Consider the following 16741-nt stretch of genomic DNA (forward strand, 5'->3'; position numbering starts at 1 on the left):
AGGCCAAATGGAATGTCCAAAACCTGATGGTGCCACCCCCGATTTCAGGACGGATGTGAATGTCACCCAACACCCTTGGAAACTGCCAGTGAATGCCCACAGAGAAAAGATGGAGCATAAAGTTCTGCCTGTCATCACAGGCTTTAGCCCCTGCCTGCTAAAGTTGGCAGGGACAGAATCAGAAGCCAATGTGGTCACTTTTGTCACATAACGGTGTGGCATCAAAGCCAAGATGAGGGTCAGCTATTCCATCATTCCCATAGGGCTGGGGCCATAGAAAGTCTAGGGTCTGAAACTGAATTACTGAGAATGGACACACTGGTCTGTTCCTCTGCCCAGTCTGCAGCCAAAGCCATCTTTGGATATGGTACCTAGAGCCAGGCAAGGTGCTACAGAAAGAAACGAGTTGTCAGGTTGCTCCAGCATGGTGAGTGCTCCATGAGAACTACCGAACTTCCTTCACACCTCCAGTGGGAACATCGCTCTTTCCCCTTTTTGTTCAGGGAATTACAACAGCCCATCTTCATTGGAGCACTTTGGGCCAAGCGCTATAGAATCCATGAGGTAGATATTACTGTCATCTCCATGAGGACAAGGACTGTGTCTGTCTTGTTCAGTGCTACATCCTCCTCATTCCCTGTCACATGGTAGGCACTCCTATTTTGTGGAGTAAGATGGGAATTTAGTAGAGGAAAGAGTAGACAGGAGCTGTTAAGACGCGGTGTGCACTACGCAGGGTTCTTGGCATAACCTGGTCAGATTCTCAGTCGTGTGGAACAAAAGGAAGAGAGAGAAAGAGGTAAACCTGAGAAAGTTTAAAATAATGTGGAGTGGCAGGAAAAAAAAAAAAAAAAACAGCCTGGAGATCTGAATTCAAGTCTCGCCTTAGCCACCAGCTATGTAAGTTCAGGCTAGCCACTTCCCTTTTCTGAGCCTCGTTCCCACATCCATAAAATATAGGTATCAGGGTAAACAAAACTGATTTATCAACCAAATCTTTACTGAGTACACACAATGTGCAAAAGCACTGGTCTAAGTACTGGTAATACTTTGGTGAACATGGCCCCTGCTCTCACAAGCTTATATTCCATAAGAGGGAAACAGACAATGAAAGCAGTAAAATTCATAGACAAGACAATCAGGTGGTGATAGGTGCTATGGAGATAACAGTTAACAGGGTGATGGGATGGTACAGGGTGCTGCACGTGGCTGGGTAGTGGGAGAAAGCCTCTCTGGGGAGGCCACCTTTCAGCTGAGACCTGAAGGTTGTGGGCTGGCCAAAGGGTGGTCCAGCAGTGAGGCATTTCAAGCAGGGGAAGCAGCAAGAGCAGAGCCAGGCAAGTTCAAGAAACAGAAATGCTGTAACTCTCTTACCTTCTAGGATTCTAGAAACAGTGATGCATTGCTTGTATTGTTTAGGTCAGAAATTTGTATTATGAAATCATTTGTTGGTGGTATGGGACATTTGCTTCTTAATGGAAGTGACCGGGTGGTATAGAGTCGTTCTGGAGCCCTTGGATACGTCTGTCTCCCTGGCTTTCCCACTGTGCTGGTTGCTCAGCTGGCTCCCTGTGTAGATGCAGGCTCCATTTTAGCTGCAGACTCTAAAAGCAGACTGGAGAGAGCTGCCTCCTCAATTACTTGCCCGCAGTCTTGGAGGCCCTTCTAGAACCCCTTCCCATCCCACCTAGTCTTCCTCCATTCTGACAAGCCAGGGCTTTGAGAGCACAAGGTTCAGCTTTCTTGTTTTCCTGTCAGAGCAGGAGCCAGAAAATGAAACAGGAAACAGAGTGGAAGAGGAGGGGGGTGGGTAGCAGAGAAGGAAAGGAAGGAGAAATTGCTGGAAAGTAGAGCTGAAGATCTGGACAAAGTTCTACCTCTAACGGGTGACAGTTGAGCTGTTAGGAAACATTCTGACTTATCACAAGAGACCCCTGTCCTTTTTACAAACAGATTTTTGAGGGAATTTGGTGTGGATGGAGGAAACCTTAAGAATGCATGTCTTTTTCCCTTGTGAATTCACAAAGCAAGTACAGTTCATTGCTCGGTTTTGTCTTTGCAAACAGAGTGCTGCTGGGAGCCTCATGGACTTCTAGAGATTCAAGCCACAACTTCAGGCCCTAGTCACGAGTGTGCACCACAGCTTTGCCAATTCACTGACAGGCTTCTGGAGCTGAGAACGAGTGTGTGTCACTGAAAAAAACTGGGGAAGAGTCTTCTCCATTTTTGTTCCCTTCTCCAACTCAGGACTAACATGTGATTTCTACTTTATCCACCTCACACACAACGGTATCTTAGGGCAGCTTAGGTGTCAGAGCCTGAAATGAGTTAGAATTTAAAAGTGCAGTGCCTGGCCCCCACAGAACTGATGTAGGCTAGTTTTCTTTGCCTGGAGAGATAGCAACCATCCCTTTGTTCCCACCCACACTAGTAGCTGTGGCAGAAGATAAACCCCCTCCCTATCCAGGTCTGTGGCCGGAGGCTAACCCAGACCCCAGCTCCGTTTAGGGGGCCGATAACTGAAACCACAGAAGGCTTTAGAATCCTGAGAAACAAGAAATCCACCAACGGAGAAGGATTTATTATCTATTTCCTTGAAGGAGGGTGCAAAGTTGTTCTAACAGTTTCCGTTACAGGGGTACCCACTGGCCGCTCCTCCCTAACAGCCGGTTTTGTTGAGTTAGCTGCTGCTGCTGCTGCTTTTTTGGCCCCACTTCCCACGAGAGCAACTGCTTGAATGAGGAAGAGTCCTGGGGGGCCTTCTCGGCACCGTCCTCGTTAGCCACCTGAGGTGGGGCTGAGGATCGAAGTCGGACACGAGGTCCCCGGTATCTGGAGGAGGGAAAAGGCAGGGGGATCCCCCACTTTCCTCACACCCAGGACGCTGGGTGCCACTGCTGGCCACAGAAACCCCCAAGACTCCTCTTTCTATTCAGAGACCATCTATTGTGTGCCAGGCCCTGTGCTGAGCGGTTGGTGCCTCAGAGCAGGGAAAGCGCGGCTCTGGCTTCTGCGAAGAGGCCGCGGGGCGGCCCCCAACTCCGAAAGCCTCCTCTGCACACACACATCGGGAACTCAGTGGACGTTTGCGGGATGCAACCCGGGCGAGAGCGCCGACTCTGCCATAGCAGCACGGATGGGCTAACTGAAGGCGGGGAGGGGACCTGAGGCGCGCGAAGCGCCAAAGGGAACTCTTCAGGTGTCACCAAGGCGAGAAGGTGCCAAGGCGGAGGGCACGGAGTCTTGGGGCTACGCCGTCCCCGCCCCGCGCGCCCGGAGTCAACATGGCCGCCGCGGAGGGGGCGGGGCAGCTCCGAGTCCGGGCAGGAGGGGGGCGGGGCCGCCTCGGCGGGGCCGGTGCGCAGGCGCGGGCCGTTCGGGGTCCCCGGATGGAGGAGCTGAGGTTCGGGCCCCGCCTGGGAGGTCGAGACGGGCCGGCGCTGTGGACCCGGCGCCAGCTCCGGAGCCTTGGAGTTTTCGGGGGGAGGGAGGTCGTCAAACGGAGGCCGAGGGAAACGAGGCGGAGGCCGCCGAGAAGCGGGGAGCCCCACCCCTCCGCCATAGCGGCCTCCCGGTGCCGCCACTTCCTTTACAGCCTCTGGCCCTCCCCTGCCTTCCGGCCGTAGGCCGGGTCGGGCCGTGCCCCGCCGGCCGCCTCGGGAGTAACCCCTGCGCCGTGGCCCCCCTTTGGGGAGAGGAGGTGCCCACGGCCCGTTTGGGACTGTGTCCGAAAGGAAAGGGTTAGAATGGGCTTCGGACTCGGCTGGGGTGGCAGAAGGCGGTCCCTGGCTCGCGACAGCCAGCAGCGCCTCTGGCCCCGAGGACCCTGGGTCACGGAGACTTCCCCACTCTACAGAGGACGCTGTCTTACTCCAAGGCTCCAGGGCTCCAATTCAGGCTTACCCAGAGTCTCAGCTAGGGCCCTCCCTTTCCTAAGCATACCCAGTAAGAGCATGCGCTGTCTTTGGACAAGTATTGGGCTAGGAGTTGGTAGTCCTGGGTTGTTACCCTGCCTCTGAAAGAGCACATCCCTCTGGCCCTGTTGAGGGCCGGTGGGAAGACCATGAGGTTCCAGAAGGGGAAAAGATGACATTCTCTTTAAATATAGCCTAGGGTGTGTCACTTGACCCCAATGAGCCTCAGTTTCCACATCCATAAAATGGCGATGGTAATTATACTGGCCTCACAGGGTCTAATGAGATATCGGATGTAAAAACCATGGAGATTTTTATTACTTACCACTCTGGGCATATTTATCTCACGGGAAAATAGAGTAAAACTAGTTGCTTAAAGTGTCCTGCCAATTCAAGAGACTGTGATTTCGCAAAGGCCTTGTTGGGAAGTGAGGTCTTCAACTAGCAGAGAGGGACAACTCAACTGGCTTTATTTTATTTTTACTTGGTTTACCTGTAAGCTAAGTGTAGGTTACAAGTCTCCTGTGGTCGCTGGGGCTAGAGCTTGACTCTGGAGAGAGGAAAGGAAGAATTGGAAGCCCGGTGAAGAGGCAGAGGTGGGTTAAGTGCTTTTCTGTCCCCAACATTTCTAATGCATGTGGGTGGGAAGTGAAGGGAAAAAGTGAATTCACCCTAGGCTAGAGAATCAGCAGCCGTGTGAGGTTGGCCATACTTGTTTCTGCAATTCCTCTTGATTCCGCGAGTCAGATGCTGGAAATGTTGGGTGGATTCACAAACTACAGCGGCTCTCTGGGGTTTTCAAAAGCTTGCCTTTGAACTGAATTTTGATGAGCAAACCGGTGTGGCGTCGACGGCCCCTCCCTTCCTCCAGGCCTCCTGGTGATGGAGTGAGCAGCAGGCGCCCCCTTGTGCTGAGGAAAGTGTACTGTTGCTATTGGCCAATCTTGCTCCCTTGCTGGAGAAATTGTATTTTCCCGTGGCTTCTGTGACTTAGGTCTTGATCTTAACATGAGATATGGTGAGAGGAATACTTATAGCAGTGATTTTTATATCCCGAGCCAGTGAACTGGTGATGCCATATCTTGTTCTTGCCACTTCTGCTCAGTGAGAACACGGGCTTGAAGTGCCTGTCTGTAATGCCAGGCCCTGCAGGTGTAGTTGGGAGCGAGATAGACAGAGTCCCTGCCCTCACAAGCAACTTAGTTAAACAATAGCAGTAAAGACGACGAAGCAGACTGCAATGAGAGCATATCAAATAGTCTAGTGAGCATCAGAGAAGAATTCCAGAGACAAATGGTACCTAAAGGTTTGGTAGATATTAGATAAGAAAGGAAAGTCTTCCAGCCCTCCCTGTTAATTTCTCAGTTGAAATGTTTTTTCCTTTAGGCATAGTTCACCCCAAATCAGTGAACTGCCTCTGGTGCTCTTGCCCCCACTTCTGATTTCCCAGACTGGTATTTGAATGTTCTTTAGGAGCCATTGCTACTTCTTTTAGCCCAAGGAGTTGTGTTAAAAAAAAAAAAAAAAAGCCTTCAAGTTCATTCCTTGCCTCAGAATGGCTTTGCAGTTGTTTATACATTGCTGCCATTCCAACAAAGAGATGGGGAAATAACAGTTTTCTCCATCCCTAGTAGTCAACTCTGTCTTCCCCCTCAGTTTGTTTTAGCAATGTGAGCTGGCTGAAGTCCTGCTGAGTGGTGGTTTTCTTTTCCTTCTCCACTTAATTTAACAGACCAGCTGAACACACATCAGAGAGCTAGGCTAGAGTGTGTAGTCATTATGGTCTTCCAGTTGAGTTCTGTGCCCCACTTCTGGGACTCTGGTTTGGGATCTAGTTTATTATTCTGGGCAAGAGGAAAAGGGCACACACCAAATAATAGCAACCACAACATGGATTCGGTGGTACTTTCACACTTTCGTCCACTTCACCATCATGACAATTTTGTGAGAGAAAATAGTCTTTAAAAAAACAACAACAACAGTCTGATCCCATTTTATACCTAAAGAACTGAGGCTTAGAAGGACTGAATGAGAATTTGTGAGTGACAGAGTCAGGACTTGAACCCAGGTCTTTAGTTTCTGCACAGGGGTACCCAACAGGCTTTTGAAGATTTTCTGTGAGCCTAGCTGCGAACTTCATGCCTATCTGTGTAGAATAGTGCTCCAATACAGTGCTTCAAAGTGACACCAAGTGGTCCCATCTGCCTTCAAAATGCTTTTCCCTCACCTGGGCAGTTAGGCAGTTAAGTTTGCCATGTAATGTTGAAGGGGGAGTCTCCTGTGAAGAATGCTTTCAAGAATTTACTTTTGTGGAAAAAAAAATAATACTTTTGGCCTATGTGTGATGTTTCCTCCTTGGGTTTTAGAGTTTAGAAGCCTGAGGGAACTCAGTCCAGGCAGCAACATCCCTGAATTCCCGGTGGTGAGAGGATGTGCACCCTGGACCCGTCCAGGAAAGAAGTGCTGAGGTTTGCAGTCAGCTGCCGTGTCCTGACTCTGGTGCTTCAGGTCAGTCTCTGATCTTTTGTCCTGAACATGCTGTTGCCACATGACTAGGATAGGCACTAAGAATCATCCCCATATTCTTTCTGCCTCCCAGATGTGCCCTTCCATGTGGTTGAAACACCTACACCTGATAACCAAAAGATGGGCAGGACTCTTAGAAATGGTCTACGTTTTTTTTTTTTTTTAGTAAACTCCGTGCCCAGCATGGAGCTTGAACTTCACGACCCCAAGATCAAGAGTCGCGTGCTGTACCCACCGAGCCAGCCAGGCGCCCCAGAAATGGTCTTTTAATCCCTTGTTTTACACATGAAGCAGCAGAGGCCCAGAAAGATTCAATGGTTTCCCCAAAGTCACATAGCAAGTTAGAGAAGGGCCAGAATCAGACCCCAGCCTTCCTAACACCTGAGCTAGTGGTCTTTCTAGTGGACCATGAGGTTCTGTAACCAGAGATGTTTTTAGGGCGTGACAGCCCAAGGCATTGGCCTGGGTCTCCTTACCAGGAGACGGAGCACAGAGTCAGTCAGGTGAGTGTATTTGGTTAGTCAGCAATGTCCCCGGCTCTTCCCCCAAGTGTCTCCCCTTGCTGCCTCACCCACCACAACCCTCAGAATGCATTTGCACTTTTGCAACTTCCTTTCGCCTCCAAGCTTCCTCTTGATGTATATTTTAATCAAATTTCCCATATATATGAATTCTGTTTGATGTCTAGCACAGTGCCCAGTGGCTTAGTATGTTCTCAGTATGTGTTGTTGTTGTTGAATGTATGTCAACAGTCTAGTGGTGTTATATTAACATAATTACGTGTGCTCTTTTTTTCCACAAATGCCATTTTCTCAGGGTTCTCTTTTTCCTTTCTGGAAACCTCCTTTCTCCCTTCCTGCACTATGAGGCATAGCAGCCTCTGCTGGGCCCCAGGTTTAGTTAAAAGTAGCTTCAGCTTGGAGACTAGGGCTGTTACTGTGACTGTCATTCCTGCCCCATTCGTTTTCACTGTTTAAAGTGGCCTGATAAAGAAACTGACTGGGGCGCCTGGGTGGCTCAGTCTGTTAAGCGGCTGCCTTCGGCTCAGGTCGTGATCCCAGGGTCTTGGGATCGAGCCCCGCATCCGGCTCCCTGCTCAGCGGGGAGTCTGCTTCTCCCTCTCCATCTGCCTGCCTCTCTGCCTGCTTGTGCTCTCTCTCTCTCTCTCTCTCTGTCAAATAAATAAATAAAATCTTTAAAAAAAAAAAAAAGAAAAAGAAACTGACCAAAAAGAGAAAGAGCCTTAAGAATGGGCTTATACCCCGGTTGTGGGGCTGGGGAAACTGACCCAGCGATGGCTTTGAACAGTATCAGATGAGTGATTGGCAGGCCCCTGGGGGCAGGATTGTGAACTGGCATCTGGGATAGGGAAGCAAGACTAATTCAGATAGTGATTTGGAAAGAGTTGTCTCCTCTCCTCTCACCCAGGATTGTGTTAAGTGCCTACTCTGTTCCAAGAACTGCTAGGTGGTGAGAAGGAAAAGTCACGGTCTCTTTTCCTTTGAGTAGCTGACAATCTAACGATGCAAAAAGACATTTAATGATAATGCTATTTCATTATCCCTGTCTCTCCCCCACCCTCCTTCCAGCCTTAAAGCTCATGCCATCAGATGATCTCCCCAGTTACCCTTCACTGTTGCTGTCATCTCTGTTAGTGACAGCTCGTTCCTCTTCATTCCTTAAAGGTTTTAGCTCCTGATTCACTGTTGCACTTTCCAGCACTCCTGTTGATCTTTTGGTGGTTTCAGTATTAATAAAGCTGATACAACCAACCACTATCTCCTATCTTTCCAGCTCACTCCCTCTAGTACCCCAGTTCTAACGGCTCTTCCACCCCCTCAGGACCTATAATCCACTGATCCACCGTTTTGCTGTGCCTCACCCACCTTCTAGCTTCTGCACCCCTTCTTAGATTCCATGATCCACCAGGCACACATGCACAACTTGCTTGCTCCCTGCTCCCCGGCTTGGTCACAAGACAGAAGCCCAGCCATGGTTCAGTTTCGTTCTCTCTCTACTTCTCATCATGCCCAGAGAGAAACACACAGCTGTATTGACTGGTCTCTTTCTCTTCAAGATCTTTGGCCCAAGTGAGTCTTTAGTGCTACCTGGTGATCTTACTGCCCTGGCCCATTCACCCTGCCATTCTCTGAAATGGTTCTGCACATCAGAATCACCTGGGGGAGCTTTAAAAAAAAATCTCAATGCCCAGGCTGTATCCTATACCAGTTAAATCATTAATCCTGGGGGAGGGACCCAGACATCTAGACATCAGTATTTTTGAAACTCCCTGGATGATTCCAGTGCACAGCTATTTTGAGAACTGGGGGTCATAGATGACTTATTTTACATGTTTATCTTTTTATTCAAGTACCTAACTAACACCTTTTCCCCAACTTGCTTTTCTGAGCGAAAACTCACAAAAATAGGTCCAATCAGAAGTGACCTTGTGCATGCTCCCCCCACATCCATCCCATGCCTACGTCTGCACCTGTGTACCTTCACTACTGAAGCAGTGAGGTAACCTATACATTTCTAAATCCAGCGGTCACTTTTCAGTCCCCATCTTCCTTGACCTACTAGCAGAACTGATCACTCCCTTCCTTCACCTGGTTCTAAGACACCCTGCTCTCCTGGTTTTCCTCATACCTCAATGACTGTTCCTTCTTTATCTTCATTCTGGATCCTCACTCTCCTTCAAGCCTCTAAATGTTGACACATCCAGGGCCAAATTCTCAGATCTCTTTTCTCTAGCCCTGCTTCATCCCTCCCCAGGTGATCTCATTCAGTCTCATGCCTTTAAATACCTTTTGTGCACCTATGACATCTGAATTTATGTCTCCAGCCCCTGATCGCTCTCCTGACCCTCAGACTCATATCTCACTGTCTTGTTGACCTCTGCCCTGGAATATGTAACTCAAACTTAACTAGTCTAGAACTGAACTCCTAATTGTCCTCCAACAAGTCTGTTCTTCCTCATTTTTTTTTAAAGATTTTATTTATTTATTTGAGAGAGAGAGAGAGAAACAGCATGAGAGGGGAGAGGGTCAGAGGGAGAAGCAGGCTCCCCACTGAGCCGGGAGCCTGATGTGGGACTCGATCCCAGGACCCCGGGATCATGACCTGAGCCGAAGGCAGTTGCTTAACCAACTGAGCCACTCAGGCGCCCGTGTTCTTCCTCATTTTATTAAATGGTAATTCTTTCCTTCCAGTTGCTCAACCGAAATCCTAGTTCTCCTTCATCCCACAGGCTCTCTTCAATGCCATCATCCCTGATCACCATGCAGAAGCCTTCTCTCCTCCTCGCCTCACCCCCTCAGGCTCTGTGGACCAACTTGTGGAAGGTCTCCTGGGTGGCCTGTCTCACTGGGATGCCGAACACTTCCTGTTCATTGCCGAGCATGGCTATCTGTATGAGCACAACTTTGCCTTCTTCCCTGGCTTCCCCCTGGCTCTCTTGGTGGGAGCTGAACTGCTGAGGCCCCTGCAGGCATTACTGAACCTACGGAGTCGCCTGTTAATCTCAGTAGCATTGCTCAATTCCTTGTTCTCCTTGCTGGCCGCTGTCGCACTTCACGACCTGGGCTGTCTGGTTTTGCGCTGTCCCCGCCAGGCCTTTTATGGAGCCCTACTCTTCTGCCTCAGCCCCGCCAACGTCTTTCTGGCAGCTGGTTACTCAGAAGCTTTGTTTGCCCTCCTGACATTCAGCGCCATGGGGCAGCTGGAAAGGGGCCGAAGCTGGACTAGTGGACTCCTCTTTGCCCTTGCCACTGGCGTACGCTCCAATGGGCTGGTCAACATTGGCTTCCTCGTGTATTCTCAGTGCCAAGGCTTTCTGTCCTCTCTCATGGTGCTGAATCCTCTGAGACCACTCTTGAAGCTGATGGGCTCTGTGTTCCTGTCTGTGTTCACGCTTGGCCTTCCCTTTGCCCTCTTTCAGTATTATGCCTATACCCAGTTCTGTCTGTCAGGCTTAGCCCGCCCCATCCCTGAGCCCTTGCTGAAGTTAGCTGTGGACAAGGGCTACCGAATTGTGGAGGGAAATGAGCCACCTTGGTGCTCCTGGGAACTTCCCCTAATATATAGCTATATCCAGGATATCTACTGGAATGTTGGCTTTCTGAGATACTATGAGCTCAAGCAGGTGCCCAATTTCTTACTGGCTGCACCAGTGGCTATACTGGTTGCCTGGGCAACATGGACATATGTGACCACCCACCCTTGGCTCTGCCTTACACTTGGGATGCACAGGAGCAAGAACAGCAAGACCCTAGAGAAACCTGACCCTGGATTCCTCGGCCCTCGGGTGTTTGTGTACCTGGCCCACGCTGCGGCGCTGTTGCTGTTCGGCAGTCTATGCATGCATGTTCAGGTGAGGTGGGTTCCTGACTGAGGTAAGGGTGTGAATACAGGCAAAACCCCTTGGTCAGGGTCAAGGAAGACTGCCAGCTTCTCCCGTTTGTGTGACCTGTACCTAATTTATTCATTCACCAACTATTTGGGGGCTTTCTTTGTCCAGACCCTGGGTCAGACCACTGAGGAATGGAACATGAGTGAGGCTGCCCTAGTGGGTCTCTTGGTAGAAATGGGGAGACGGACACTTAAGAGATAAAATTCTAGTACAGTGGGATGGAAGAGGAATTGCTGTTTTGAGATAAAGTATTGTGGAAACCCAGAGGAAAAAGTAGCTAATGGACTGAAGGAGTTGAGGAGGGTGTCCTGTTAAGGCTGGGTCCTAAAGAGTGAGAAGAAATTGCATTTAAGAAGCAGAGGAAGAGGATTCTGGGCAAATGAAGGGTGCATGCAGAGACACAAGAGTCATGGAAGGACCTGAAGTGACTGAGATGAAGTAGCTAAGCACAGAGGAGAGCGCGGGTCCTTCCCGACTGTACGGTTACCCCGAGGGTCTACTTGGATGGTGACTTGAGGCACTCTCAGCTCTGGCAGGTGCCCAGTCTTTAGAGGAGATCCCTTGTGTAATGTTTGGGGTGGGAAGCCTTTGATATTTCCATTTTTTTTATTCCTGGCTACGACCCCAGTTCCCACATAACCCAGAGGAAGTGGTTTCCTCTACGCCGGCCACTCCTTAACAGCTTCTGCCTCTGGGAGGCGCACACTGGCTGTTTGTAAATTCTCTGAGCTGTGTGAGTAAGAGGCCCAGGGGAAATAGAAAGTAGCATTCTGTGTTTGTAGCTGGATTAACTAGTAGAGCGAGTGCCAGCACAGCTTCGAGTTTCCAGCTCAGATGAGGGAGGCCATGTGGAGGCTTGGCTCTGAATTCCCCTAGGAGGGAAAATGTTGAACCACAGGATCCCCTGCCCCATTTCCCTCTGTTTTGCCGCCCCCAGGGGATGAGGGAACCCCTTCAGGTTCCCAAAGCCCCATGTCACAGCCTAGCGGTTAGAGTCCAGGCCCTAGGCTCAAGTTGGACCCCATAGTTTTTAGTATTGATTGGCCCATTACTGTGGTAATTAGTCTGTAGCTCTGCTTGTTTGTAACATTGAGGTCATCTGGCTGGTGTCACAGCTCTTTATAAGGCAGATCCTAAGTTCTGCTGAATCTTTTATCCAGAACAACACATTTCTAGTCATGGGGCTGTAGTTGACCGAGCAGCAGGGAAGCCCTGGGCTGGTCCACTGTGAAGCAGTGATATTCCAATAAATGTGTGGGTTTTCCCCCTCTTATGATTTCCAGGTTCTCACCAGGTTTCTGGGTTCCTCCACTCCTATTGTGTACTGGTTTCCAGCTTACTTGCTTCAGAATCAAGAGCCACTGCTGAGATCTCTAGAGACTGTGCCTTGGAAGCCCCTTACAGGGGACTCCGTACCAGGACAAAAGGTCCCCAGAAATTCTATCATGGGACTTTTATACAACTGGAAAACCTATTCTCTAGTCACACGATGCATTCTGGGCTACTTCCTGTCTTACTGGCTCCTGGGACTGCTCCTACATTGCAACTTCCTTCCTTGGACATGACCTGGAGTCTCAGGGGTCTGGAAGTACAGATAGACACTGGGACTGTCTGTGCTGCCCGGGGACCCTTGCTCTGTCCTTTAGGAACCCCTAGTCTCTCCGAAGGTTGGTCAGGAATGGGAGAAGCATGAGCCACTGGGAAGCCCCCCATCTGGTCCTGGCTATGGCAAATTTTAGAGTAGTACCTATTTTCTCTGTAAGTGAAGAAATCTTCCTCTCCAAGTCTAAAGTACACTTGCATTTGTCTCGTCAACCAAGCATAGCAGAGATAGTTGTAAACTTAAATGTAAAGTATTTAAATGTCAATGTAAATGTGAGTCCTTCAAATGTCAGTTTCATCAAAGGCTCTAGCTGACAGGCTGGTAATAGTCCACACATGATGGTGGAGGCCTGAACAGTGTACTGGCAGTAAGAAGCAGGACCATCTTTTTTAAATGGGACATTGTTTCTGATTATTGTCATGATTTGTTCATTTATTTATATGAAAAATCTTACAAAGATACACAAATTAAACAACTTTTGGTTATGCATGCAATGAATTATTTATTTATAAGTAGGCTTCACGCTGGGCAGGACTTGAACTCACAACCCTGAGCTCAAGACCTGAACTGAGATCAAGAGTTGGACACTTAACCGGCCGAGCTACCCAGGTGCCCCTGAATTACGGTTTTTAAAATAATACAAAATACTTAGGGAAAAAGTCATGGTAAAAAGAACACTGCACAAAGAACCAGGAGACCCAGATTCTAGTCCTCTCAGTAAAACCCCACTTACCAGCTGTGTGACCTTGGGAGCGTTTTCACAGCCTTAGTGACCTCTTCTGAAACTGGGGGAAATGACATTCCTGGGAGAGGCGAGGGGGGCAGGCCATATAACCTAGTAGGTCCCTTTCTGCTCTAAGATCTTAAGAGCTGCCTTAAGCAATGGCATCATCCCAATCTAAACACTTATGTAGAGGCTCAAATGTGATTTTAGGAGAAGGTATCCAGTTTTCCTGCTTTCGGTACTCGGAAGAAACTCTCCCTCTTCAGGTGCAACTCTGAGGAGTAACTTAAGTGACCTTTCCTTTGAATGAGGGAAAGCAGTGACACGTCGCAAATCAGGCTCCCTGTTCTGTGTAAGTAAATCTGTGCCAGGCAAGTAAATGGTCAAAGCGGTGACTGGTTTTCCTGCCGTGCCCAGGTGCCTGTGCTTGCTTGATTGGTAGACATGGGGCAGAGGAGCCAACAAGGCAGCATGAATTGATAAATTGTGGCTAAGTCCAAGGTTGAATGAAATGGTATCTTCCTGGCCCCCATTTGGTTATGAGCCCATCACTGTACTTGTAGTAAGAGCATTGACTCCTGCTGAGCTATTTGTGCTCATTCTTTGAGGGGGGTAAGAGGCTCTGCAGCGTCACCACTCATTCCCTATTTGAGCCAAAAATTCCAACAAGCAGAAACTTCAAAATAGAGGGGTAATCGTAGCTTCTGGAGAGCACTGAGAATTGGAATTTTGACACACTCCCTCTGACCATGACAGAAAGCTGAACCTGCCAGCTGAAGGGAAGCTCCTGGCTGAGCCCCAGCACCCTCTGTTGGAGCTTCTAGTCAGCCTGGCCAATAAGCATTTCCCATCCATCGCCCTAGCTTTAGCACAGCTGAGAGCATTTGGTCCAGAGTCAAATGCTTCTGAAAATGTACACACAGATCGGGGCAGCCCTCTGCCTTCTGCCAAGACACCCGAGTGCCCTTCTTGGCAAAAGAGGATAACCCCTGCCCTAGTGTCCCTCCAGTTGGCAGAAACTGTTCCCTCCCTCCTCACCAACAGCTGCAAATCCAGGGACTTCTACCCGGTGTGCAGGAAGACTGGAGGTCCTATTTCAGCCCTGTATCACAGAGGTAGGAGCACTAGATCCTTCGCTCTCATGTATTCTCCTCTTTACCTCTTTTTGGCGGATAATCAGGACGGATCGCCCGTGAAACAAATAGTTTCAAGAACCAGAAACTCTGTAAGTGGAAATCCCACCTTCTCAGCTAATGCCAAGGAACCAAACTCTGGTATCCTGCAAAGGCCATTATGGTTACGGCTAATCATAGAAGAGATAACTGACGACCCCAGCTAGGTGGACGCACCTGGTGTGTGACCTGGAGACAGACAGTTTTCTCTCTGAACTTGGAGGGATCTAGTTGCAATTCTCCAAGGATCTAAGGAATGGGCTGATTTTATGGCCAGCAGCTGTCCTTTTACCATCCTATTAACAGTCGTTAATAGTCTGGGAGAGGGACATGAAGGGCCCAAGGCAGGAAGCTTCCTGTTTACCCTGAGGCCTAACAATGCTGCAGCTGGGTTGGGTGTCTACAATTTCAGAGAAAAGTCATTTCCTTCTGAGACCCAGCTAAAACAGAAACCAGACGCTTCATACACCTAAGAAGTAGATGCTTTTTTGTTCTTTAATGAAGGTGGGAGGAGAGGGAGTGTTTGACATATCTTTACCAGTCCTCTTGGGGAAAAATCACTTCTTTTCCTGAACAGACCTTCTCACCTTCATCTAAAAATGTAGTGTGTGCAGGCTCAGAGGATTTGAAATCGATCAATTCTTTCAACAATTGTTTATGAATGCCTATTTTAGGGACTAAAGATGACTCGCTGCATGTTCTGTACTCCAATAATTGTCTAATAGAGTTGGTAGCAGATACACAGAAACTTTAATCAAGGTAGAAACTGGTAGGGGCGCCTGGGTGGCTCAGTCAGTTAAGTGTCTGCCTTTGGCTCAGGTCATGATCTCGGGGTCCTGGGATCGAGATTCGCATCCAGCTCCCCACTCAGCGGGGAGTCTGTCCCTCTCCCTCTGCTCCGCCCCCAACTCATGCTCTCTCTCTCTCTCTCTCAAATAAATAAAATCTTAAAAAAAAAATAGAAACTGGTAAATTCTGGGGAACCGAAGGGCCATAAAAACTTCGTGCTCTGGGCACCTGGGTGGCTCAGATGGTTAAGCGTCTGCCTTCGGCTCAGGTCATGATCCCGGAGTCCTGGGATCGAGTCCCGCATCGGGCTCCCTGCTTCCTTGGGAGCCTGCTTCTCCCTCTGCCTCTCTCTCTCTCTCCGTGTCTCATTAATAAATAAATAAAAATCTTAAAAAAAACTTCTTTCTCTGTACCTCTCTCCTTGAACTTTTTATGATGAGGAGGGATTAAAGTTTTGCTTGTATGGTTACAAAAAAAAAAAAGTGAGGTACAGAGTAAGTTCTCTGTAAATTCATGGAAGGTGGAGATCCCTTCCAGCTTGGAATACCCAAACAGACATGGTGGGGAAATAGCCTTTGAGCTGGACTCTGAAGGATGGGGACGATTTGAAAGTTAAGGGCAGAGAATGAGTATAGGAAGCGGGCAGCAGAACAGGACAGGGAGAGCTCAGTTTGAGTAGAACTGAGGTCATTGAGAGCTGGTGTGTACTCATGCATGAAAGTGAGCCAGGTGCGGAATCTCTGAGCCACAGTTCACTCGTCTGTGAAATGTGGGTAACGCTGGCTACCTTGTAGATATGAATAACATCTATCTCAGGATTGTCGTGGAAGTTAAATGAAAAGTATTTAGAACAACATGACACTGGAGTAGCTGCACAAGTTTGCAATGCCATCAGCACATTCATATGCCAGAAAATGTGCAAGTGGAGACAAGGAGAGAGGTCAGGGAGCCGTCCACACAACACATGGTCATTAGGGCAGCCGTGATTAGATGGGACTGTCGAAAGGAAAAGTTTAGAGAGAGAGAAGGACCCGAAAGACCTTGGGCAAGTGGTTGAACTTCTCTACACCTGTTTTCTCACCCTGAAAATGGGGGTGATTGCACCTACCACACAGAGTAGTTAGGAGGATTACATGAGATACTAGATAAAGCACTTAGCACAGCACCTGGCCCATAGTAAGAACTTTGTGAATGGTGGTTAATCCTCCTTCGCCTCCTCCTCCTGCTCATCATCATCATCGTTAAAGCACTAGAAAAAAATAGTATCGGAGAAGGGAGAGTTTCAAAAAGAAAGAAATGGCTACCAAGGTCAAAGGCTCTTAAGGAAAGGATGAGAAGAGCTATTGAATTTAGGGATTAGGGATATTATTCAAGATAGACTGCTGTAGGGCGCCTGGGTGGCTCAGTTGGTTAAGCGACTGCCTTCGGCTCAGGTCATGATCCTGGAGTCCCGGGATGGAGTCCCACATCGGGCTCCCTGCTCGGCGGGGAGTCTGCTTCTCCCTCTGACCCTCTTCCCTCTTGTGCTCTCTATCTCTCATTCTCTCTCTCTCAAATAAATAAATAAAATCTTTAAAAAAAAAGATAGACTGCTGTAATCAA

General features: G+C 48.8%; 1 protein-coding gene across 4 annotated transcripts; it reads left to right on the forward strand.

Moving 5' to 3' along the window:
- The first annotated feature begins 2831 nt into the window (after positions 1-2831).
- PIGV (phosphatidylinositol glycan anchor biosynthesis class V) lies at positions 2832-12961 on the forward strand. Of its 4 annotated transcripts, none has more exons than XM_027598659.2 (5): positions 2832-3218; positions 4415-4510; positions 6281-6422; positions 9691-10812; positions 12135-12961. In XM_027598659.2, exons 3-5 carry the CDS (start codon positions 6345-6347, stop codon positions 12414-12416), a joined length of 1482 nt encoding a protein of 493 aa, XP_027454460.1. In that variant the 5' UTR covers positions 2832-3218; positions 4415-4510; positions 6281-6344; the 3' UTR covers positions 12417-12961. The 4 variants fall into 4 exon arrangements, with proteins under 4 accessions (XP_027454460.1, XP_027454443.1, XP_027454470.1 ...); XM_027598642.2 differs by lacking the exon at positions 2832-3218 and adding an exon at positions 3363-3403; XM_027598669.2 differs by lacking the exon at positions 2832-3218 and adding an exon at positions 6607-6943 and having other exon boundaries at positions 3374-4510.
- The last annotated feature ends 3780 nt before the right edge of the window (positions 12962-16741 follow it).

The sequence above is a fragment of the Zalophus californianus genome, chromosome 4 (genome assembly GCF_009762305.2).
Source record: "Zalophus californianus isolate mZalCal1 chromosome 4, mZalCal1.pri.v2, whole genome shotgun sequence".
In the NCBI taxonomy this organism is placed as follows: Eukaryota; Metazoa; Chordata; class Mammalia; order Carnivora; family Otariidae; genus Zalophus; species Zalophus californianus.

Excerpts from the sequence above, each read along its gene's own strand:
- PIGV (XM_027598659.2), top strand. The coding sequence starts at position 6,345 with ATGTGCACCCTGGACCCGTCCAGGAAAGAAGTGCTGAGGTTTGCAGTC. Across the intron at positions 6,423-9,690 it reads TCCTGACTCTGGTGCTTCAG|GCTCTCTTCAATGCCATCAT; the intron begins GTCAGTCTCTGA and ends TTCATCCCACAG. Across the intron at positions 10,813-12,134 it reads GTCTATGCATGCATGTTCAG|GTTCTCACCAGGTTTCTGGG; the intron begins GTGAGGTGGGTT and ends TATGATTTCCAG.